The sequence below is a fragment of the Crocodylus siamensis genome, chromosome 15 (genome assembly GCF_052110815.1).
Source record: "Crocodylus siamensis isolate JL-2025a chromosome 15, ASM5211081v1, whole genome shotgun sequence".
Classification (NCBI taxonomy): Eukaryota; Metazoa; Chordata; order Crocodylia; family Crocodylidae; genus Crocodylus; species Crocodylus siamensis.
In genome coordinates this window covers 52,416,463-52,436,033 of record NC_143409.1, presented here as the reverse complement: position 1 = coordinate 52,436,033, position 19,571 = coordinate 52,416,463, and the positions used below count along the sequence as shown (strand labels likewise).

General features: G+C 52.9%; 2 protein-coding genes across 3 annotated transcripts in view; both read right to left on the bottom strand.

Annotated features, from left to right (window-relative positions):
• Positions 1-287: 287 nt before the first annotated feature.
• On the bottom strand, positions 288-3,824 carry C15H6orf136 (chromosome 15 C6orf136 homolog). The gene is made up of 6 exons (XM_090029553.1): positions 3,339-3,824; positions 2,634-3,170; positions 1,740-1,828; positions 1,077-1,277; positions 847-916; positions 288-710 (listed from the first exon to the last, which is right to left on the bottom strand). The coding sequence occupies exons 1-6, from the start codon at positions 3,471-3,473 to the stop codon at positions 576-578; spliced, it is 1,167 nt and encodes a 388-aa protein (XP_089885679.1). The 5' UTR covers positions 3,474-3,824; the 3' UTR covers positions 288-575.
• Positions 3,825-4,843: 1,019 nt separating this feature from the next.
• Positions 4,844-19,571, bottom strand: part of ATAT1 (alpha tubulin acetyltransferase 1) — a 28,623-nt gene continuing 13,895 nt past the window's right edge. Inside the window, exons 8-12 of one of the 2 annotated variants that reach the window (XM_090028808.1) lie at positions 16,074-16,145; positions 14,308-14,527; positions 7,351-7,451; positions 6,926-6,980; positions 4,844-6,182 (exon numbers count right to left, since the gene is read on the bottom strand). In XM_090028808.1, coding sequence (XP_089884934.1) covers positions 5,831-6,182; positions 6,926-6,980; positions 7,351-7,451; positions 14,308-14,527; positions 16,074-16,145 — 800 coding nt within the window. In that variant the 3' untranslated portion in view covers positions 4,844-5,830. The remainder of the gene's footprint in view (positions 6,183-6,925; positions 6,981-7,350; positions 7,452-14,307; positions 14,528-16,073; positions 16,146-19,571) is intronic. The other variant, XM_090028810.1, reaches the window with a different exon arrangement.

The following is a 19,571-nucleotide window of genomic DNA, read 5'->3' as shown; positions in this document are numbered from 1 at the left end:
GGTTTTCAGTTCCCACAGGATTCTAGCTATTCCCCTTCAGTTATTTTTCTCAAGGGGAAAACATGGTTCTGTAGCTCAATCCCCTTAGTATTAAAGTCTTGCAAGATTAGTAAGGGGCCATCTACTTCCTTTCCCCACCCATGCCCCCATCCTCTCATGGCAAAAGCTGTTCCTGCCACATCAACCCTCCCAGCTCTCCTACTCAAATCCAATTACCCTAGAATGGTGCCCTCACTGCCAGCCTGATTCCAGCCCTACCCAGAGCCAGCCAGCAGGCCCAACCTAGCCATTCTTACCATATTGTTTTATTATGTACAATTAAATTACAATTGTTCTTTACAGCGCTCAGTAGGGTGGGGGCTGCATTAACAAGGCAGGGGGAGCATAATCCATGCAGCAGAGCCTGTACCCTAGGCCCTTGCTGCCTGGGCACTGTGCGGAGGCAACATCAACTCACACTGAGTCACAACAATATCCACCCCATTTTGCTCAAAACAGGAGGCTGGACTGATGAGAAGTGCTGGCACTGCTTGGCTAGGCAGGGGTGGAGGGCTCAACTATCTCTGTACTCCAGTCTAGCTCTGCTGTTTGCTAGCCAATGCAGATAAGAGCAGCTGGAGGGATGGTTTGTGTTCGGACAGGCCCAGGGCCACCACGGCGGTTACCAGTAGCTTCTTCACCTTGTTCACGGGTGGCTGGGATGGCATCAGCTGCAGAGAAAGGGGAGATGCAGCAGGCATTAAGCCCTGTGGCACACACCTTAGCCATTCTCTCTCTGCTAGGACTCAAGTTATTTCTGCTTTCCCCATCTCCACCCCACTCCGTGATGGTTTTGGTCACGCTCACCTTATCTACCTTGTGACAACAGATCAGACCTTGGGAGTTCAAGAAGAAAGTGGAATAGGCATCGTAGGTCCTAGAAGGGAAGTGCAAGATGCAGAGTTAGAACTGGCAGCCTCGTACCCTGACTGGGGAAGTTCAGGCCTGTGCCACCCTCCCTGCCAGGCCTGGCTAAACCTTGGAGTGGGTCCAAGTCTGGGGGCCCAGGTGAGCCCTGCCTGAGGCCAGGCTCTCACCTGTACAGCTCATTCTTGTCCTTCTTGAAGAAGTACAGCATGAAAACATGGAAAGGCAGCCCCCTGATACGCCATCGGGCCTGGATACTCCAGTTCTCTGGGTGCTGAGTCAGCTTCAGCACCTCCATCCGCAGGTTGGCAAAGTAGTTCCAGGCCATGAAGCGGCACAGACTCAGCAACAGCTGATACATCATTAGTCCCCTGGCATGGGGTGAGGAACAAGCAAGGAGCTGGGTATCAGACCAGAGCCTACATGTCTATGAGCTGGGGGTGGGGGAATCTCACCACAGGACCCATCCCACTTTAGATAGAAAGTGGGCCAATCCTCCCATCCCTATATATTGTCCCTAGGGGCAAGCCCTACCCCCAGCCTGGACATGCAGTGGGAAGAGTGAACATGCTCTACCCCCAGAGACACCCTCACCCCAGAAGGAACAGTCTTGCCATCACCCCTCTATTGGGGAAGTGGACCAGCCCAAGTCCCCTCCAATTGTGGGGAAAGAGAGAAGTCAAATCTTCCTTGCTCATGGGAGGAGCAGGCCATCCCCATGTCCAGACCCTTGCATCTCTCACAGAACAACAGCAGTAGCACCAATGCACCCCCCTCCACCAGAAGAGTGGGATGGTTCCCAGTACCTATTACTCAGCCCATATGGCACTGACCGTGTTCTCATATGCAGGATCTCATTAATGAACTCCACATCTTTAGAGTAGAGCTGATAGTTTTGCGCCTTCAAGAAGAAGTTGGGCAACTGCAAGGAGAAGAGTGGAGGCTCCATGAGGAAGCCAGGCCAGGAAGTCTGGACTTGTTTGAAGTCATTCAGAAGTAGGAACCAAGTCACTGTGTCTGCCTGTTTCCCCATCTGGACAATGACAATTATAACCCTCCCTTGGATTATTCACACTAAACTCTTTCTAGGGCAGGGACAATGCCAGGCACTGCAGACATACAACAGTACCCTTATCCTAGCTGGCACAGCAGGAATTCGATCATAGGTGGGGCCCTCTAGATGCCACCGAGAAAACAATTGCTCCATAGCCCCCAAATCATGCCTTGCTCATAGCCTGGCAGGAGCTCACCACTCTCACACCAAATCAGCTGGCTCCTCGTGGAGAAGTTCAATCCTTAAATGTGTCAAGGACCCTGCATGTGCAACAAAGCTCTCCTTATTGAGAACTTCAGTGAAGAGGTTGAGGACAAAAGCAAACACCCCTCTCTCCCTAGAGGGGCCATGCATGCCTGTGCAGCAAAGGAGATCCAGCAGGTTCCCACTTTGGGTATGATATGTGAAGGCCTCTGGGTGCTACTAAGAGCCCCGGGGAAGTGGGTAGTGTCTCAAGCCAGGTTGGAGTTCCAGTCTCCAGTCATGGGCCCCTCATGGCTTTGAACTCCATGAAAGTGGCAGACTGTGGGCTGGCAGGTCACATGGCAGCAACTCTTGAGAGAGAGGGCAGACACAGGCATACAGGCAGCCCTGGAATAGAGAGTCCAGGCAAGCAAAGCTGGAGGGAGGGAAATGGCTAACCAGAGAACCAGGCACCTGGGCCATGGGGTACCTCGTGGTGCAGCTTCTCATACATGATGGCCAAGTGCTCCTCCATGCTGGGGTCACTGCTCTTGGGTGGGCCACTGGTGGCAATGCCAGCAGCTGGGCCAGGAGCAGCCTGAAAGGGTGCCAAGGTCGCCAGGAGCACAGAGGCTTCTAAGGCCTGGTACGGTATCCTGCAGGGCCGGCTATCAAACAGGCTGCGCAGAGAGTCCAGGGACGGGCCATCCAGGCCCTCACCATCACGCACAGCAATGTCATCCTCCCGCTGCCCATCCACCATAGTGACGGGGCCCTCCAGGCCCTCCAGCAGACACGTGGTGGCTGCCCATGGGCAGCGCCTCTGCTTCAGCCTGGGCGGCAGCAGGCTCTGGCTCCACTTCTGCTCCGGTGCCATCACGGCCGCCTCCTCATGCTTGGGGGCCGGCAGGAAGGGGAAGCTGGCAGCCTCCACACGGCGCCCCGCCAGCGACGAGTGGAACTTCACAGCCGTGGGCCAAAAGCTGCCCGGGGCCCTGCAGGCTGCGCCCCCGCAGGGGGCCGGGTCCTGGAGGGAGACGCATAGGTCAGGAGACAGACCCTCCAGATCAGTCCCGCCCGCCCCAGCACCTCGCTCCCCACGTGACCCCTCACCCACCTCCTTAACTCCGCCCCTCGCCCTGGCCCCACCACTCAGTTTGACGTCCTCCCTTCCCCTTGACCCCGCCCCGCTCACCTGGTGCCGCGCCCGCCCGCAGCAGCCGAGCGCCTCGGCCTGACCCCAACGAGGCCCGCCCCAGGCCCAGCCCCGGACCCCGGCGGCAGGGTGCAGGCGGCCTGCCACGGCCACGACCCGGCTGCGCTGGTACATGACAGAACCGCGACAGCTCCTAGCCTACCCCTGCTCCAGCCGGCAGCAGCACCACGCATGCGCCAACGGGCGCCTCGGGCAGACGCTCTAATGAGCCCCAGCAGCCCAGGGAGACGAGGGCGCATGCGCACTGCGTCCCGCCCACCTTGTCTCAGCGAAGTGCATGCGCATTGATGAGAAGCGGCGCGTTGAGAGTACGGCGCATGCGCCACAAGGTCATCGTTTCCTTATGCTGCGAGCTCCGGGAAGGTGACCGGCCGGCGGCATAACAGCGCATGCGTATTCGCGCCTGAAGAACTGGGTTGGCCACTAGCATGCCGCCTGACGCATGCGCATCAGCAAGTTAGCTCTCCAGGGAGAGGCGCACCACAGTCACGCATGCGCAATTGCGCAGTCAAGTCCGGGCTGTGAAGTTCCATTCATAGCTGGCGGGGCGCCGCGTGGAAGCTGCCGGCTTCCCATCCTGCCGGCCTCCGAGCATGAGGAACAGGCCCCCATTCCGCATGCTTTCAAGGGAGGCGTACCTAACCTAGTGGGAGGGGCTTAACGCGCAAGGGGCGGGGCCTTCTTTATTGCTGATAGGACCAAACCAAGCACAGAAAGGGGTTGAGGTTGTGGGCGGGGTTTGGCCGTAACGGGCGGGGATGCTCCCTCACCCGCGCTGTGCACCCTGGGCAGGATGAGGCCCTTCCCGCTCTGCCCTTGGCACTTCATGTTTCACCAGGAAAAAAAGACGGAGGCATCTGCCCCGAGCCCCTTTATTTATGACACGTTCTCCCAGCACCATACGTGTTAAAAGTGACGTGTGCCTGACAGTGCGCTACACCTATTAGTAAGCAGGAACCGTTCGCCTTCGTCCCCGCAACGGTTAAACCGTCCCAGTTGCCCCGTCGAGGCTGTGGTGGGTTCCCGCAGCCCCTAAACGCGGGGAACAGAGCCCGAGGCTCTGCCAATGCCTCGACGCTGGCAGTAAAGGTTGGCGAGGCCGGCCACATGGCCTGGAGGTGGCGCAGCTTCCCCCTGCTGCTCTCCCCAAGCTGAGACCCGGCCCACCACGGAGTGGCAGCCCCTGAGAGCCCATCACGGTCACGGCCGCCAGACCAAGCAGCCTACCTAAGGCTCTGCCTCTACCCAGCGATGCTGCCTCCGGCGGGAAGCATCCAGCCAGCAGGACAGGCCCGGGCGCGAGGGCTGCAGCTGGGGAACTGGAGAGAGGATCCATGCATGGCTGCATTGCGATCTCTCTCTCTCCTGCAGATCCAACGGATGCCCCCACCAGATCCCCTACACAAGCTGGCACTGCTTGCAGGCTCCCTATATGAGAGAAGCTGCTTAGAAACCAGAGTATTTTTTCCCCAGGAAAAATTAAAACAATAATTTTTGGCAATATTTTTAACAATTTGGCAATATTTTTGGCAATTTTAACAATATTTTGTTAAAATGTTTCAAAATTTAGGAGGAAAGCCTGGAATATTTTTAGTTGGAAAAGCTAAAGGGCTGTAGTTAGGATGCTTCATTCTCCTCTAGGCCAGGCCCAGCACAGACTACAACTCCCCTGATGCACTTTAGTGCTAATGCCTCAAAGCAATCCCTCTCTCTGGTACATCATGAGCATTACAGGTCAGTGTTTCATGTCCCTATTCTCTTCCATAGATCAGGGGGTCCCTGATTAAAATACAGCTGCCATGACATGCTGTAGTCTTCGTTTCTGGAGAGAAGAGTCAGTTCTGCCACTTCCATTCCTGAGCGATGTAGTTGCGCCAGGGAGCTTGGCCCATAGACGACCATGGGAGTCCAGGGAACATGATACCAGTTCCCATGAGACACCCCAGTGGCACTTCACCAACCAAAAGATTTTGGTGTCCAGGCATTTGCTTTCTGTGAAAAGCAAGAAAAGGAATTTTCCATGGGCAGCAGCTGCTTCCCAGTGAACATCTATAAATGACAGATGCCATCCAAAGCACAGTAGACAGATGTTTTCTACCAGCTTTTCCCTCCTCAGCTAGGTAAAGTGCTCTCATTGTCCTGCTGCAACCTCCCCAAGGAGGTGGAATACCAGAACCCAGCTCTGCTTTCCCTTCTACAGTCCCCTGGTACCAAGAAGTCTAATACTGACTGGGGGATTTCTCCATCGCGTTGTCTAATGAACCCCCAAACTTCCAGACCCAAATCAGCAGCGGTGAGGCAGGGGAAATCCAAGAATGCTGGTGGAAGAGCGCACTTTGAACAGGCCCGTTGATTTTGGCAGGTTGTCACGGAGGAGGCTGGATACCAGGCAACGTGGGCCCACTGGCCTGTGAAAGTGCAGCGATACTCAGAGCTTGGTCCTGGCCCCTTGGCTTGGCTTCACTCCTTCCTCACCAGGGCCTGGTGTTGCGATACTCTTGCTTGTAGCGGATATACTGGGCATCATGAAATACTCCTGCTACTGTCCAAGATTGCTGCTTCCCCCATGGTGCCCAAGGTGCATCATAGCACCTATTGCCCATCCATGGAGGGAGACAGTTTGTGTGAGCTCCTTGATGTGATGGCTTGGACTCTGCAACGGCCCAGATGCCCGGATCCTCAGTTCTGTCTGTGGGTTCTGGCTGGGTGGGAACAGGAGGCTCCTCACTGGAACAGAGGGCGCCGTTAGGTGGATGGATGCCTGACTTAGAGAGGGAGGGCAGGTCTGAAGGGTCCTGGCTGGGAATTGTGGCACTGCCCAAACTTAAAATGAGAGAGGAAAACACTGTTTAATGCCCAAATGTCTTTGCGGGTATGACAAGGGCTTGGGAGTGGGGAGGCATTAAGAGAGGTAGGCAGTGTTGGGAGCACAGGCTGAAGGTCAGGAAGAGGGAAAAGGGAGCAGAGGGGTAAGCACAGGCTGAGGGGAAGGATTGGGAAAGGACCCATGCAGCAGTGGAAGGCACAGGCTAGGTTGGGGGCGAGCTGGCTTTCCAACAGCAAGGGGTGTAGGGAGCAAGAATGGAAGGTAAGTGGCATGGGGTGTTCACAGAGATGGCCGTAGGGAAAATAGCGCCCTGGGTGAACTTGTACTTTGGCACCCTGTCAGTGGTGCTGCTGCAGGCAGGAGCAAGGTGGGTGGACTGGCGCAGGCCCATCCTGCCTGCATGTGCCCAACTCGGCTCCTCCTGAGCAGTGGCTAGAGGCGGGGCGCAGGTTGGGCTGGGCACTGCTCTTCCTGCCTGCGGCGGGGATCAGCCAGGGCAGGGCTGGGGGAGAGCACTGCTGTGAGCGCAGGTAGCTCATACATGTGTGGGTGTGTATATTTGGCGCTCCCCTGACCACGATGCTTGGGGAAGAGGAGGGGGAGGATCTGTGTATGTGGGTATGTTTGGCACACTGCTGATGGGTGCCCTGGGGGGCGGGGGCGGTCACCCATGTTGCTCACCCCCTTTAATGCCAGCTCTGGGTACCCTGCTCAGGAGGGGCAGGGGTGGAAATCTCACCGGGTCTCTGCATCCTGGAGTCTCTTTGATGGCTCTTGGCCATTCTCTTGGCCCACTAGAAAAATAAGGAACAAGCAGCTATGTCATTGATAGCCTTGCAGGACCCACCCCCATGGCACCCATTGCTCAGATCCCAGCCATCCTAGTGGCAAAGTAGAGCTCAGCACACTCCCCTGGCAGTCAGTGCTGTGCCCACTGCTGCCCTAGGGGAGGTAGGATACGTCCAATTAGCAGTTCCCAGATACTAGAGGAAGCTGCGGGCTCTGGGCTGGGTTTCCAGGCAAGTCTATGGAGGTGACTGGGCCATCAGGACAACCTGCTCCAGCTGGGTGGGTAGATCCCTGGGGACGATCCCTCCTACAGCAATGTGCCAGACCCCTCAGCTGCAGCCCAACAGTACCGCAGCCCCCCACCCCTACACTCACTTGCTCTCCTTTCAGGGATGTTGGCTGCCCCTTTGGGGTTCCCATAACGGCTGTACGAACTCCGCTGGGCCATCAGGCCAGCCTGCCCCCTGCAACCGCCACTGGAGGAAAGAAAGGTGGGGGAGACATGGGGGAGGTAGGTGTGATGATGGGCAGAAGACAAGGGATGGGATGGGCACAAAGTAGAGAGATGTGGAATGGGCGCTTGTGGGAAGGAGCACAATGTGGCAAGATGAAAGTAAAAGGGCGGGGGGCTTAGTAGAGGAGACCCTACTCATAGGCAGCATAGATCTCACTGTCCTGGTGCAGTGCTGCAGGAAACAGGTGGCGACTCACTAGAGGTTGGTCTCCTTTCAGCACCTCAGTGTTGCACCAGCAGGTACTATGGGGAGGTCAGTAGGAGGCTACTCTCTCCTCTTCCAGCACAAGCCCCAATACCCCAGCATAGCACTAGGGGCATGGTGTTGTGACAGGAAAGACACACTCCCTGTTCTTAACAAACACTCCAAATATTTCCTGAATGCCGACCTAGACTGACTCCATTCCACTTGCCTGAAATTCCCCAACCTCAACTCCTTGCACCTTTCCACAGGATTCAGGATTCCCTTCACTTCCTGTCCCAAGTGGCTGTACAGCCTCATTGCACAGCTGTCCCACCCCAGAGTTAGCTGCATTTCAGCTAACGTTACATTCCACTGGGGTCCTCAAGAACGAGAGGTGTTAATCCTGCAAGTCACTACTACCCTGTCCAGGGAGGATCTTATCTGATGCACCAAGCTGCAGAGGCATCTGGGAAGGCTGTCCCACCTCATACTGCAGCACTACTGATATTGGTGGGGCACTGACCAGGTCTCTGTACCCACCCTCCCCACCCACCCTGCTCCCAATGCTGGGTTCAAGCAATCTTATGCTCTTGGCTTATTAATCAATAGGGTGACAAAGTGTGCTGCACAGGTTGCCACTGCATCCCTGTAGGTAGTCGACTGGCAGGGTGCAGGACCCGGAGCAAATCAGTCTGTGCGGGGCCAGCCACGGTGGCAGTGTAGGGGCGAAGGAGAGTGGTTAGTGGCCAGATGCGAACCCAGCCCGGCTCTGTGGGGCCCCAGGACAGTCACCCCCAATTCACACCCCTCCCCCCAGGACAGCCCTGCCTGCAGGAGGGGCAGCTTGGACAGTTGCCTCCTCCCTTGACATACACACACAAGATGATAGAAGGGACCTTGTTAAGTCCTCTGGTCCAACCCCCGGAGCATCCCCAACTAAACTATCCCAGCCAAGGGTCTGTCCAACCTGCTCTTGACAATTTTCAAGGATGGAAATTCCACTTCTCAGTGTAGGTAGCCTGTTTCAATGCCTGACAGCTGTCATAGTCAGGCAGTTCTTCCTCATTTCCAGCTGGCTGCACCTTAAGGCCACTGCCTCTAGTCCTGTGCCCTACAGGCAGAAAGAAAAGCCCTCCTCCATCCTCTCTGTGATTGGCTTTTGGGTATTTGAAGACTATTACTAAATCCCATTTCAGTCTTCTTTTCTCCAGACTATACAATCCTAGCTCTTTCAGCCTCTCCTCAGGCCTCTAATCATTATTGTCACACCGCATTGGACTTTTCTCAATCTGTCCACACTTCTTGAAGTACTGGGCCCAAACCTGGACACAGTACTCCAAGTAAGGCCTCACCAGGTCAGTCTGGATCCCAGCCTTGCTCTCCAGAGTGTCTGCAACTCCACACATTTGCTAAGAGTATACACAATCCCATCGTCCAAATCATAAATGAAGGTGCTAAACAATACCAGACCCTGGGGCATCCTGCTTGATACCTCCTCCTAATTAGACATCAAGCCATTGATGATTACACGCCAAGCATGTTCCCTTGAATGAATTGAACACATACCCCTTTATGGATCCACAGCCTATGGGACTCTTGAAATTCAAGTTCCATTCCCATTAAACTCTTGAGGTCTCATCGGCAACTTGGCTGACAACCCTCTGCTCTAACCCCTCGTACCATGCTCTCTTCCCAGGGCTGTGAACAGAAGCCCTGACTCCCAGCACCCTAACCCTGATCTATGAGATCCCATCTCCTGCAACACACAGCCCAGAAATCCTGACATATGCCCAGAACCCAAGGGTCTCAACGTCACACTGAACCAAAAGGCTCCTACCTCACAACGGGGAATGACTGAATCAGAGATGGAAACCCAGACATCAATGGATTTCTGGCTCCCAATCCCCTCCCCTGTAGCTGGAAAAGAAGCCAGGAGTCCTGTTTTCTAGCTTCCCTGCTCATACTCACTTGGCTCCACTCCCCCACCTCATCTGTGGGGACAGAACCTACAATCTCCAGTTCTTAGCCCCATTGTGCTAACCAGTTAAACCACATTCCTCCCCAGAGCCATGAACTGAAACCAGGAGTCCTAGCTCCCAATCCATATCACACCCCCAATCCTCAAAGAACTGAGGAATCCCAATATCCAGCTGCCCACTAGACGTCTTTGCCCTCCCTGCACCCTTTAGGAGGCAGAATCATCATAGCAATGTGGCCCCTCTCAGCCACCCCAGTGGAACAGTAAAAGAAGCAAAGCGCTGGTTGAAGGTTTTGAATAAAAAAAAAAAATCCAAACTTTATTGAAATGTAAACAAAAACTTGTGTTTCTGCATCAAACGCTAAGGACCAAAGGCAGCTCAGAGCCCTGGATGGCTTTGGTTGGGAGAGGGGTGGGGAGGCTAGGAATCAACCAAGGCAGGAGCTAGCAATCCAGTAGACATTGCACAGGTTAGAAGAACAGGCCTTGGGTTAAGCCATGAGGTTTAGGGGCAGGAAATTTGTGGTCAGTTCCCAGCTCTGAAAAACTCTCTATGGGGAACCTTGGGCAAATCACTGTTTGTCCATACCTCATTTTTTGTCCATCTGCAAAATGGAAGCAACAGGCCTTTCTTGTCTATATTTGACTGCAAGGTTTTTGGGGGTAGGGACCATCTCTCCCACAATGTCTATAAAGCACCATACAGTGGCAGTACGGGTACTGATCTTGTGACCTGTAGATCCTACTACCACATAAATGAATGCAAGAGATTCAAGCCAGGATGGACTTAGAATAAAGGGTTTTCAGTATTGATACTTAGCCTTCCTCTGCTTCTCTGGTGCTTCTGGTAAGCCCAATGTCCTCTGCCCTGGGTTGTAGGAAGTATTTTATCCTTACTTCCAGATGGGAAAGAGACTTGCCTAAGTTTCTAACACGGTTCAGGGAAGACAGCCAGGGACCTCCCATACTAACCAGTAGACCACATTTGTAATCCAGACCTGGGAAGAACCCAGGTGTCTTGCCATCAAGTCCCCTCTTCTAACCATGTTTTAACCCCTGTTCAGACCCCATTCACCTCCAAGAGCCACAAACAGGAACTAGGAGTGCTGCCTCCAAGATGACCAGGCCTGGACTGTTCCCTGATGAGCTCCTTGTCACCATGCGCCCATGGTCAGCTGAAATCTCCCCAGAGAAACTGCAACAACAGTGATTGGGAAGTTGTGGGCAGTGGATGCCCTCTGGTGCAGCTGGCTACTAGCTGGATCTTCAATCGATCCCTTGTCATTGATCCATCCATTTCCAGAGTAGATCCCTTCCCAGGGCATCCGGCCATCCATCATCTTATGGAAGACCTCTCTTAGGAACAGAGCCATTGGCAAGTCAGAGACAGCATCTTTAGCAGTGGAATCTACAAGAGATCTATGTGGGAATCCAGCAAATCAAGAAGTTCAAGATGGGCTGTTTGGGATTTAGCCGTTGGCAACAGGTAACAGATCCCCTCTGGGGAAAGCCTGCTCTTCAGGCAACTCTTAATGGATCCCCTCAGCTTTTGGTGAGGTCCTTTGTCTCGGACATTGCTCAGGTTCATCACAGTGGCATTAAGTCAGCAGTGGACCCACTGGGAAGGTGCAATATGGTTTTTGTTTCACTTGTTGGCAGCTTGAAATAGGTTCCATTTTGATCCAGCAAACAGAACTTGCAAGCGGCTCTTGTGCTTGTGTTAGATGCTAGGACTCTATAGTGGATTTTTTTTTAAATCTGCTCACTTGGAAATCCCAGAGAATTCTAGTTAGCAATTGCCAAGAGATTCCTCTTAAATCCATTAACTAAGGCATGCACCAACACTATTTTGGGGTCTTCTGTTGAGAATCAACAGTGGATCCTTCAAAAATCCACCAAGTGCAAGTCACATGGTGCAGTATTACAATTACAGGAACCAGTGTCCTAACAGTCCTTTTTCAAATCCACCACCTAAGAACTAAAGGGGAGCAGGTTCTGTAGGCAGCAATTGCTGATCTGTTGCAAGTCCCTGTTAGATCCAGCAAGCATGTAAACACAAGTGAAAACTTGTTCTGGAGTTGATAAAAAATGGATCTCATTCAGATCCACCAACTATGACAGATAGGGGGAACTACACTGAATTATTAGGTTGGCCTTTGGCAATCTTTTAGATTCACCTGCTGAGAAAAACAGCAAGCAAACTGCATTCGTGTCAGTGATCAGCAAATGCCTTTCAGATCCACCAGACTTTATTCAGCATCAGCTATTAGTGATCTGCCATTGGTTTTTTTTTTTGAACCAGTGACAACCACGGCACACAAAGGGATCACCTTCCCATAGCCACTGGCAACCTACAGTGGATCCTAGTTAGATCCTGAGACAAGTTAAGGCGGCTGTATTTTGGAGTCTGTGATTGGCAAGTAGTAACAGATCCTTTTTTGGAGAAGAAAAAGAAACAACCCTATTTGCTCACTTGGAAATACAGAGGGGAGGGAACTTATCTGGCACAGGGCAGTGGATCCCAACTGGAGATCCAGTAAGGGAGCCAGGCTTGGTAACACACTGCTCATTGTAAACAGTCAACAGCTTTAGGACTAAAGTACAATATATGCATATAAAAATGGCAGGAGAAAGGGAGAGAGTTACTAATCTAAGGTGACCAGAACCTCCTCCTAGGGGCTTTGACAAGATCATGCCATAGAAAAAATGAGATGGGGGGCAGGAAAGAAATCACTCCACCCACTCTGCTATAAATAATCACACATCCCTATCAGCCCTCCCCATGGAGCATATAAAAAGGGGAAAGGGATGCAGGGACTGAAAGCCCCTTTGCATTGTCAAAGGGATCAAGACACACGCAGATGCCCAGGATGGGGAGAGGGCCACACGGCAGAGACGTCAATGGCTGGTGTTATCCGAGCGGGTGAGGGAGCTGGGAGGGGAAGGGGAGGAGGGACAGAGAGAAAGAAAGAGAGAAGACAGATTAGTTCTCAGCCAGGCCGTCACAAGTGCCAGCTATGCAAGGACCTGTTCCATTCTGATGCTTGTCCTGCCCAGTGCTGGAGCAACTGGGCACCTGCCAGGCCTGTAATGAGGGACAGCATTGCCCCTGTCCATCTGCAGCCCTCTGAGGCACAGAGCTGGGTCAATGGCGATACACAATGTGTAGTTAAAACGAGAACAGGGCAGTGGTCCAAAGATTATACACAGGGGTAGGGTCTTACAGCACGGATCCTCTGAGGTGCCAACCAACAGCGCCAACTGAGAGAAAGCACTTGGTGCAAAAAGGAAGTATGACTCACCCTGGTCCAGGTTTGATGAGCCAAGCGAGGGTCATGGCACATGGCAGGACCATGCAGACTTGAATAGGGCTGGCATTGGAGCATGCAAACTGCATGCTTGCAAAAAAAACAGCATGCCTTGCATAGATCCGACGCCTGGGCATGCAAAGCACGACTGTGCGGCAGCAGCACAGCTTGCATGGACCCACTCATGCCGCTCACATGGACCTGACACCTCAGCATGCCAAGGGTTGCCATTTGCAAATGTGTGCACAAAAATGAGATGTCGTCACATGGATCTGGAATTCAGGGGGCACAAGCAAAAGGCAGCTTTAGATCAACACGTCCAGGACTCGCCTCGAATGCACAAAAACAGTGCGACCTATATTGACCTGGGATGTGACAAAAGCATGGAAGACAAATGCAGCCGGTACTAGGCCAGCACTCAGCCTGGACGTGTTATAGTAGGGGCAGTGACAGGGAGTAGTACCCCTCCACCACATCTTTCCAAGCAGAGGTAACCCATAGTTTTGCTACTGGAGCAAACATGCAAGCTACAGTACAACACACAGGGCTTAGACACGCATGAAACAAATGCAGCATGCCTAGATGTGGCATGGACGTGCAACTCCCCCCAGTCAAGCATTTGGGTGCACATGCAAGATGAGTGCCTGATGCCAGTGCATGTGCGAGCCATGCCCTGCCCAAGCTTGCTGGGCACTGCTATGGCACCAGTCAACTTGCTGACACTTAAGTCACTGCTGTGCCTGGCCTGGAGGGTCCCATTGAAACAGGGATCACCCTTAACCTTCTTGTGTGAGCCCCAGGTCTTGGGGGGCAGGGGTGGGTGGGGAAGGAGAGCTGAGCAGCTCTGGAGTAACACCACAGTAACCAGAGGGAGGGAAAACTGGTGATGTTCCTCCCAGCTTCCCTGCCCCAAATGCTCTCCTGTCACAGCCATTCAGCCCACTGAGATCAAAGATCAGTAAATCTCACAATGCTGTCTCTTAGATCCCAGCTCTCCAAGAGGTACACCACAGCCCAGGGCTGAATCTCAGGACAACCTGCAACCCACATCTGACCTTCCCAGGATCGAAAGTCAACCAACAGCCTGGATTCCCAGGTGGTCCAGATTCCTTAGTGGCATCAGGACCACACACTACCCAGCAGCCTCATTCTCAGCCTGCCAGAAGTCAACATCACTCAGATCCCTGAGCTGTCGTTAACCCAATCACTGCTCACTGACACAGCCAGACACTCTGAGTGAAGGTGCCCAGGCTGCAAGCCTGAAATCAGCTGGGTCTATCACACTTCCTACATAACCATCCTGCCTTTGCCCACCCACAAGGCCTCTTGCCCCAATCCTCCCCCTCACCTGGTCCTCCGTCTCTGTGCAGCTGGGCCACCTGGCTCACCGTTGAGCAGGTGATGGGCACCTGCGTGTGGGGGACAGAGGCGCAAGTTCCTTAACAGCTCCTGTTCATTGAGGAAGGGCTTGAGGCAACCCCGCACTGGGGAATTGCCCAGGCTGCTGGAGCGGGTCAGCGCATGAGACTGGTTGAAGGGCCATGGTGGTTCCACTTCCTCCTTTAGGACTAAAATGAGATATTGAAAATCAGACCCCACCCACCCACTATGTAGCCCAGCCCCTACTGACATCTCCATCCTACATCTCTTGATGGATGGGGTGAGGTCACAGCTGGGGACTGATAGGGTTGAGTGAGGTGTACAGAGGGGGAGGTTTTGTAGAACCATAGAGCTCTGAGTCCTCCCACAGCTAGAGAAGAGCTGGATGCAATGCCCAGACAGCATTTACCTTCTGCTTCTTGTCTAGGGAAGAAAAGTTACTCAGTGGTTAAGATTTGCTCCCAACTCCTAGTGACACTGGTCAAGTCATTTCAGGCCAGGTCTTCTTCCACCTACTGGACACCTAAGTGCTATTCTCTTCCACCTTGTTCCATGAAAAGTCATTAAAGCAAAAGCCTCTGCCTTCTCCTCATCGCTTTCATGACGGTCCCCGAGCTAAAATAGTGTTTTATAAGAAAACGTTTGCAGTTTGTAAGAGACTGGCAGTGTGGAACAGGATTGCATTCAGCTCTACTGAGCCACTGATCAAGTGGACTAGGATCTGGCCCCTAGTCGCTGTGCTTCCATCTCCCCATCTGGGTATCGGTGATAACAGCCATGTCTTGCCTCACAGGGAGAGGACAGAAACAACTACAGCAGAGACTACAAAGTGCTTGAATGGCATTGGGATGAGATACGAGTATAGAGGCAGGAAAATCTTTTCTCCTGCTTGGACCATTCAGAAGTGGGAAGAATCCCGTCTGATATTGAAGGGATCTGATTAGTTCTCCTAAAACAGAGTTTGATGTGTGCTTTGATAGGGCAGCGAGACTAGAGGCCAACTGGTGGGTGTCATGGGACTGTTCACTTGGGAGCTACAAGTGGCTCTCAAAGGTTTGCACTGGGTAGAGACAGGCTAAGGAGGGGCAGTACAGAGCCCTGGGGGAGCAGATGGAGATGTACAGGGAAGAGGGGTTTATTCTAGGATTTCACTCAAGGCAAATCATGCTTGAGAACTAGATATACTGTCTTTTTGCTCAGTCCTGGAGCCCCGGTGGGGACAGCACTGGGCAGTGCAGGCTGAATCAAGCTATCTGTGAGCCTGGAAAAACCACAGCGTTAGGCAGTGTTCAGAAGCTATATGAGACTCCCCATCTGTGATGTTCATTACAGTGGAGTCCTGCTTCCCCCCAGCTTGTGTGCGTGTGTGGGGGGGTGTTGCACTAGGCCATCTGCAACTGTGGGAGAAGTGAGGGAAAACAGACCCTTCCTGCAATGCAGCTTTGTTTCCCTCAGCCTGAGACTCAGTTGGAGCCAATGCAGCTCATTCCCACACCCTCAGCCAGCCCATCCTCCTGATCTCCAACTGGATGAGAGCAGGCACTCCACAAAACCAAACACTCACCCACACTAGGGCCACATCCCTCTAGAAAGGGAAGGTCCTATATCTCCTCCCCCTACCCAGCTGAGTTAGCCAGTCTAGGGCTGGCTCAGAGCTGGTGCCCCACACCCCTCATGCCTTATCTTATGCTCCCCACCCCAGGCTGATGCATGCATTAGCAAGGGGCCTCTTACACTCTCGGTCTGTTAGGGAGTAGGGCTTGATTTCTTCCTCAGGACGTTTTGGAGGCAATTTCCTCACCGGAGCTGGACAGAGAGAGCAAGAAGGGTCAGTTGGAAAAAACACAGAGAATGGAAAGGGTAGCAATGATTGAACGGTGAGGCTGGGCTGCTGTAACCAGCCTGGACATAGCACTGAGGAGCTAAACAGGATGAGGACATGGCCTACATGCACCAGAAGGGAGATGCAGGCAGACCCCCCTGACTGTGCCCACAGCGCCCAATGGGAATGGGTGGCCGCCAGCTTGCTTCACATGCACTAGCTACTGATGGGGACACAGCAGGGCTGTCTTTGGCTAGAAATACACATCACCAGGTGAAATGAGTCATCTGTGCTGGGATGTCCCAGCACAGCTAATCCGCTTGATTGGGCAAAAACACACATGGTGCTTTGTTCCACCTATTCATTTTATCATAGAAAATGAGGGTAGGAAGGGACCTCAGGAGGTTATCTAGTTCAACCCCTGGCTCAAAACAGGACCAGCCCCAACTAGAGCATCCCAGCCAAAGTTTCGTTTAGCTGGGTCTTAAAAACCTCCAAGGATGGAGAGTCTACAACCTCCCTGGGTAGCCTGCTCCAGAAATATTTTCTTTATATCTAACCTAAACTTCCCTTGCTGCAACTTGAGACCACTGCTCTTTGGGGTGCTTGTCTACCTTGAGGGACAACAGTTGACATGTTCCTCTGCTTGCAGACATATGCCCCCAGCAATCTCCAGGGTTCCCAGAGATTGCCAAGGGTGTATCTCTGCAAGCCGAGAACCCCAACTTTCTCCACTTTCAGAGTCCCACCCTGGAGGTCCTGGGAGCCTGTCTCAAAGTGTGAAAGCTAGGATATTCCAGCGTGGTCTGCAGGCCTGAGTCTAGCACCACCAGTCAGCTGATTGGTAGTCTGAGCCCCAGTACAACCTCACAGCAAGTTCAACACTCCAATACATTCTCAGGGTAGGTGCTGCCAATCAGCTAATTAGTGACTCCAGCCCCAGGACTGCACCAAACTATCCCAGATTTCCCTGCTTCCAGAGGCATGTCCCCAAGATCTCCAAGGTGCATCTCTGGAAGCAAGAAAAGCTGGGTAGGTGCTCCCACGGCTTGAGGGGTCTGATCCCACACAGGAATTCCCAGGGAGAGGAGGACCAGGACTTTCAAGGCCACAGACTGCCTGCCTAGGGCAGGAGAGTGCAGGCAGCTCTGGGCTGCCTGTGCTTTCCTATCATAAAGAAAATAGAGAAAATGTCCACCACAATAAAGTGGCACAATTTATTGCTACCTTTTGCTGTGACCACACTGTGTTGCAACAAAAGGTACATATGCTTATTTGCTATTTTCATGGTGGCACAAAGATGATGAATGGCAACATCTGTTTCTGCCCCCCACCCATGTGTTGCTGCCAGACAGCTGATTAGCTCTGCTGAGGGTGACTTGGCACGGTGCTTCCTTAACGTGCCAGCACATGAATGTGGCTCCCAGTCCTTCTCCCAGCACCATCCAGATCACTCTGGCTCCAGGGGTCCCATGCACCTCGCTGCAATTGGGATAAAAAGAGACAGAAGGGCCCTACTCTAGTGAAGCCTCCCAGATTTATTTAAAGACTTTCAAAGAAGAATCCATTATGCCTCTTGCCCAGGACTATGGTCTCTATTAAAGATGGAAAGCTTCTTGTTAGTCAAAATTTGTCCAGCCACAGAAGTCTACAGAGTCTTCTGTTCCCCATGAAGGTTGTGAGGTGAAGCCAGTCTTTTATTTGCTCTTTGAAAGGATCAATATACATACAGAAGCACTGAGAGCTCCCACTGGCTTTGACTGGTGCACTGGGTGAACAGTCCCTCTGAAAGCAGAGCTGGCCATCTTTTGAGTTGGACAGAGACACTGGAAAGGAGAAGCTGCTCAAAATCCTGGCCTGGGATTGTGACTCATGGGAAATGTACAGCTGGGAGGACAGCTGTTCTGATCTCCCTAGGCATGGCTGACAAGGACACAAAGAGGTCTCTGTTTCTGATGGGATTTTCTTACTTTAAAAAAGGAGGGGGGAAACAAATGTTGTGACTTGAATGAAGTCATGTAGAAAGAGGCACAGAACAAATCTCTCTGCAGATCTTTGACATGGGAAACGTAATCTTGACCCTGAAAAGTGTGACAGATTGATACGAGTGATACTGTTCACTCATGCATTCCAGGATGCATTTCAGAACAGGCCAGTGGGGATGCTTTACCCTAGAGGAGGGTGAATTTGGGCTAGTGGGCTGTAATGTGGTGGTTCCACCTCAGGATTGGGGGTGGAACAAGCTCCACTCTACTTGTCAGACTGGAAACAGGCAGCATTCTGAGAATGGCACTAACTCAAATCAGTGGCTCTCAACCTTTTAAGAACCAGGCAACCCTCCGAAGTGTTTCTGTATTTGGCAGCACTCCCAGTTGAGAACTGCTGTTGTAATGCCTGAACTCATCTTGGACAATACAATAATGGTCCTTACCCAGGATGCTGCCACCTGCTCCTGCTCATATTTGGGCTATAAGAAGACCTAAAGCAGGTAGGAGTAGAGGTATAACTAATGAGTTTTGTGCTGTAGGGAGTGTGTGGGTGCGGTGGAGGGAGGAAGGAAGGAAGGTGGTCATACCCGCCCTGGGTGTCCCTGCACTTGGCCCTTCCAGGTAGGCAACAGAAAGACTGCTGCAGGCCAGCCTGATCCCTCTGGCTGGGCAGTGCAAAGGGCTGCTGTTGGAGCGCATGCTCTTGCCATAATTATTTCCAGTCAGACCCTTTCTGCTTCTTCCTAGAGGGACATGGACAGTACCACCTGCTCTGGTTTCTGGGATTGTGTGAGGTCAGACCAGAAAGGACTACAGGACTGCAGGCTCCAGTTGCAACTGTTTCCCAATCTGCCTCCACAAGAAGCAACACCGACAAGTGCAAAGTGATGCACCTGGGGAGGAACAACCGGCTCCATACCTACAGGCTGGGGAACTCAATACTTGTCAGTACAGAGGCGGAAAAGGATCTTGGAGTCATCATTGACTCCAAGATGAACATGGGCCAGCAGTGTGGGGACGCGGTCAGGAAGGCCAACCATACCAAGGAGGTGATCCTCCCCCTCTATGCGGCGCTGGTCAGGCCGCAGCTGGAGTACTGCATCCAGTTCTGGGCATCACACTTCAGGAGGGATGTGGACAGCATGGAGAGGGTCCAGAGGAGGCCACTCGCATGATCAGGGGGCAGCAGGGCAGGCCCTATGAGGAGAGGCGACGGGACCTGAACCTGTTCAGCCTCCACAAGAGAAAGCTGAGGGGGATCTAGTGGCCTGTTATAAACTAGTCAGGGGGGATCAGCAGGCACTGGGGAAGTCCCTGTTCCCCCGAGCACTGCCAGGAGTGACCAGGAATAACGGTCACAAGCTGGTAGAGGGTAGATTTAGGCTAAATATCAAGAGGCGCGACTTCACGGTCAGAGTGGCT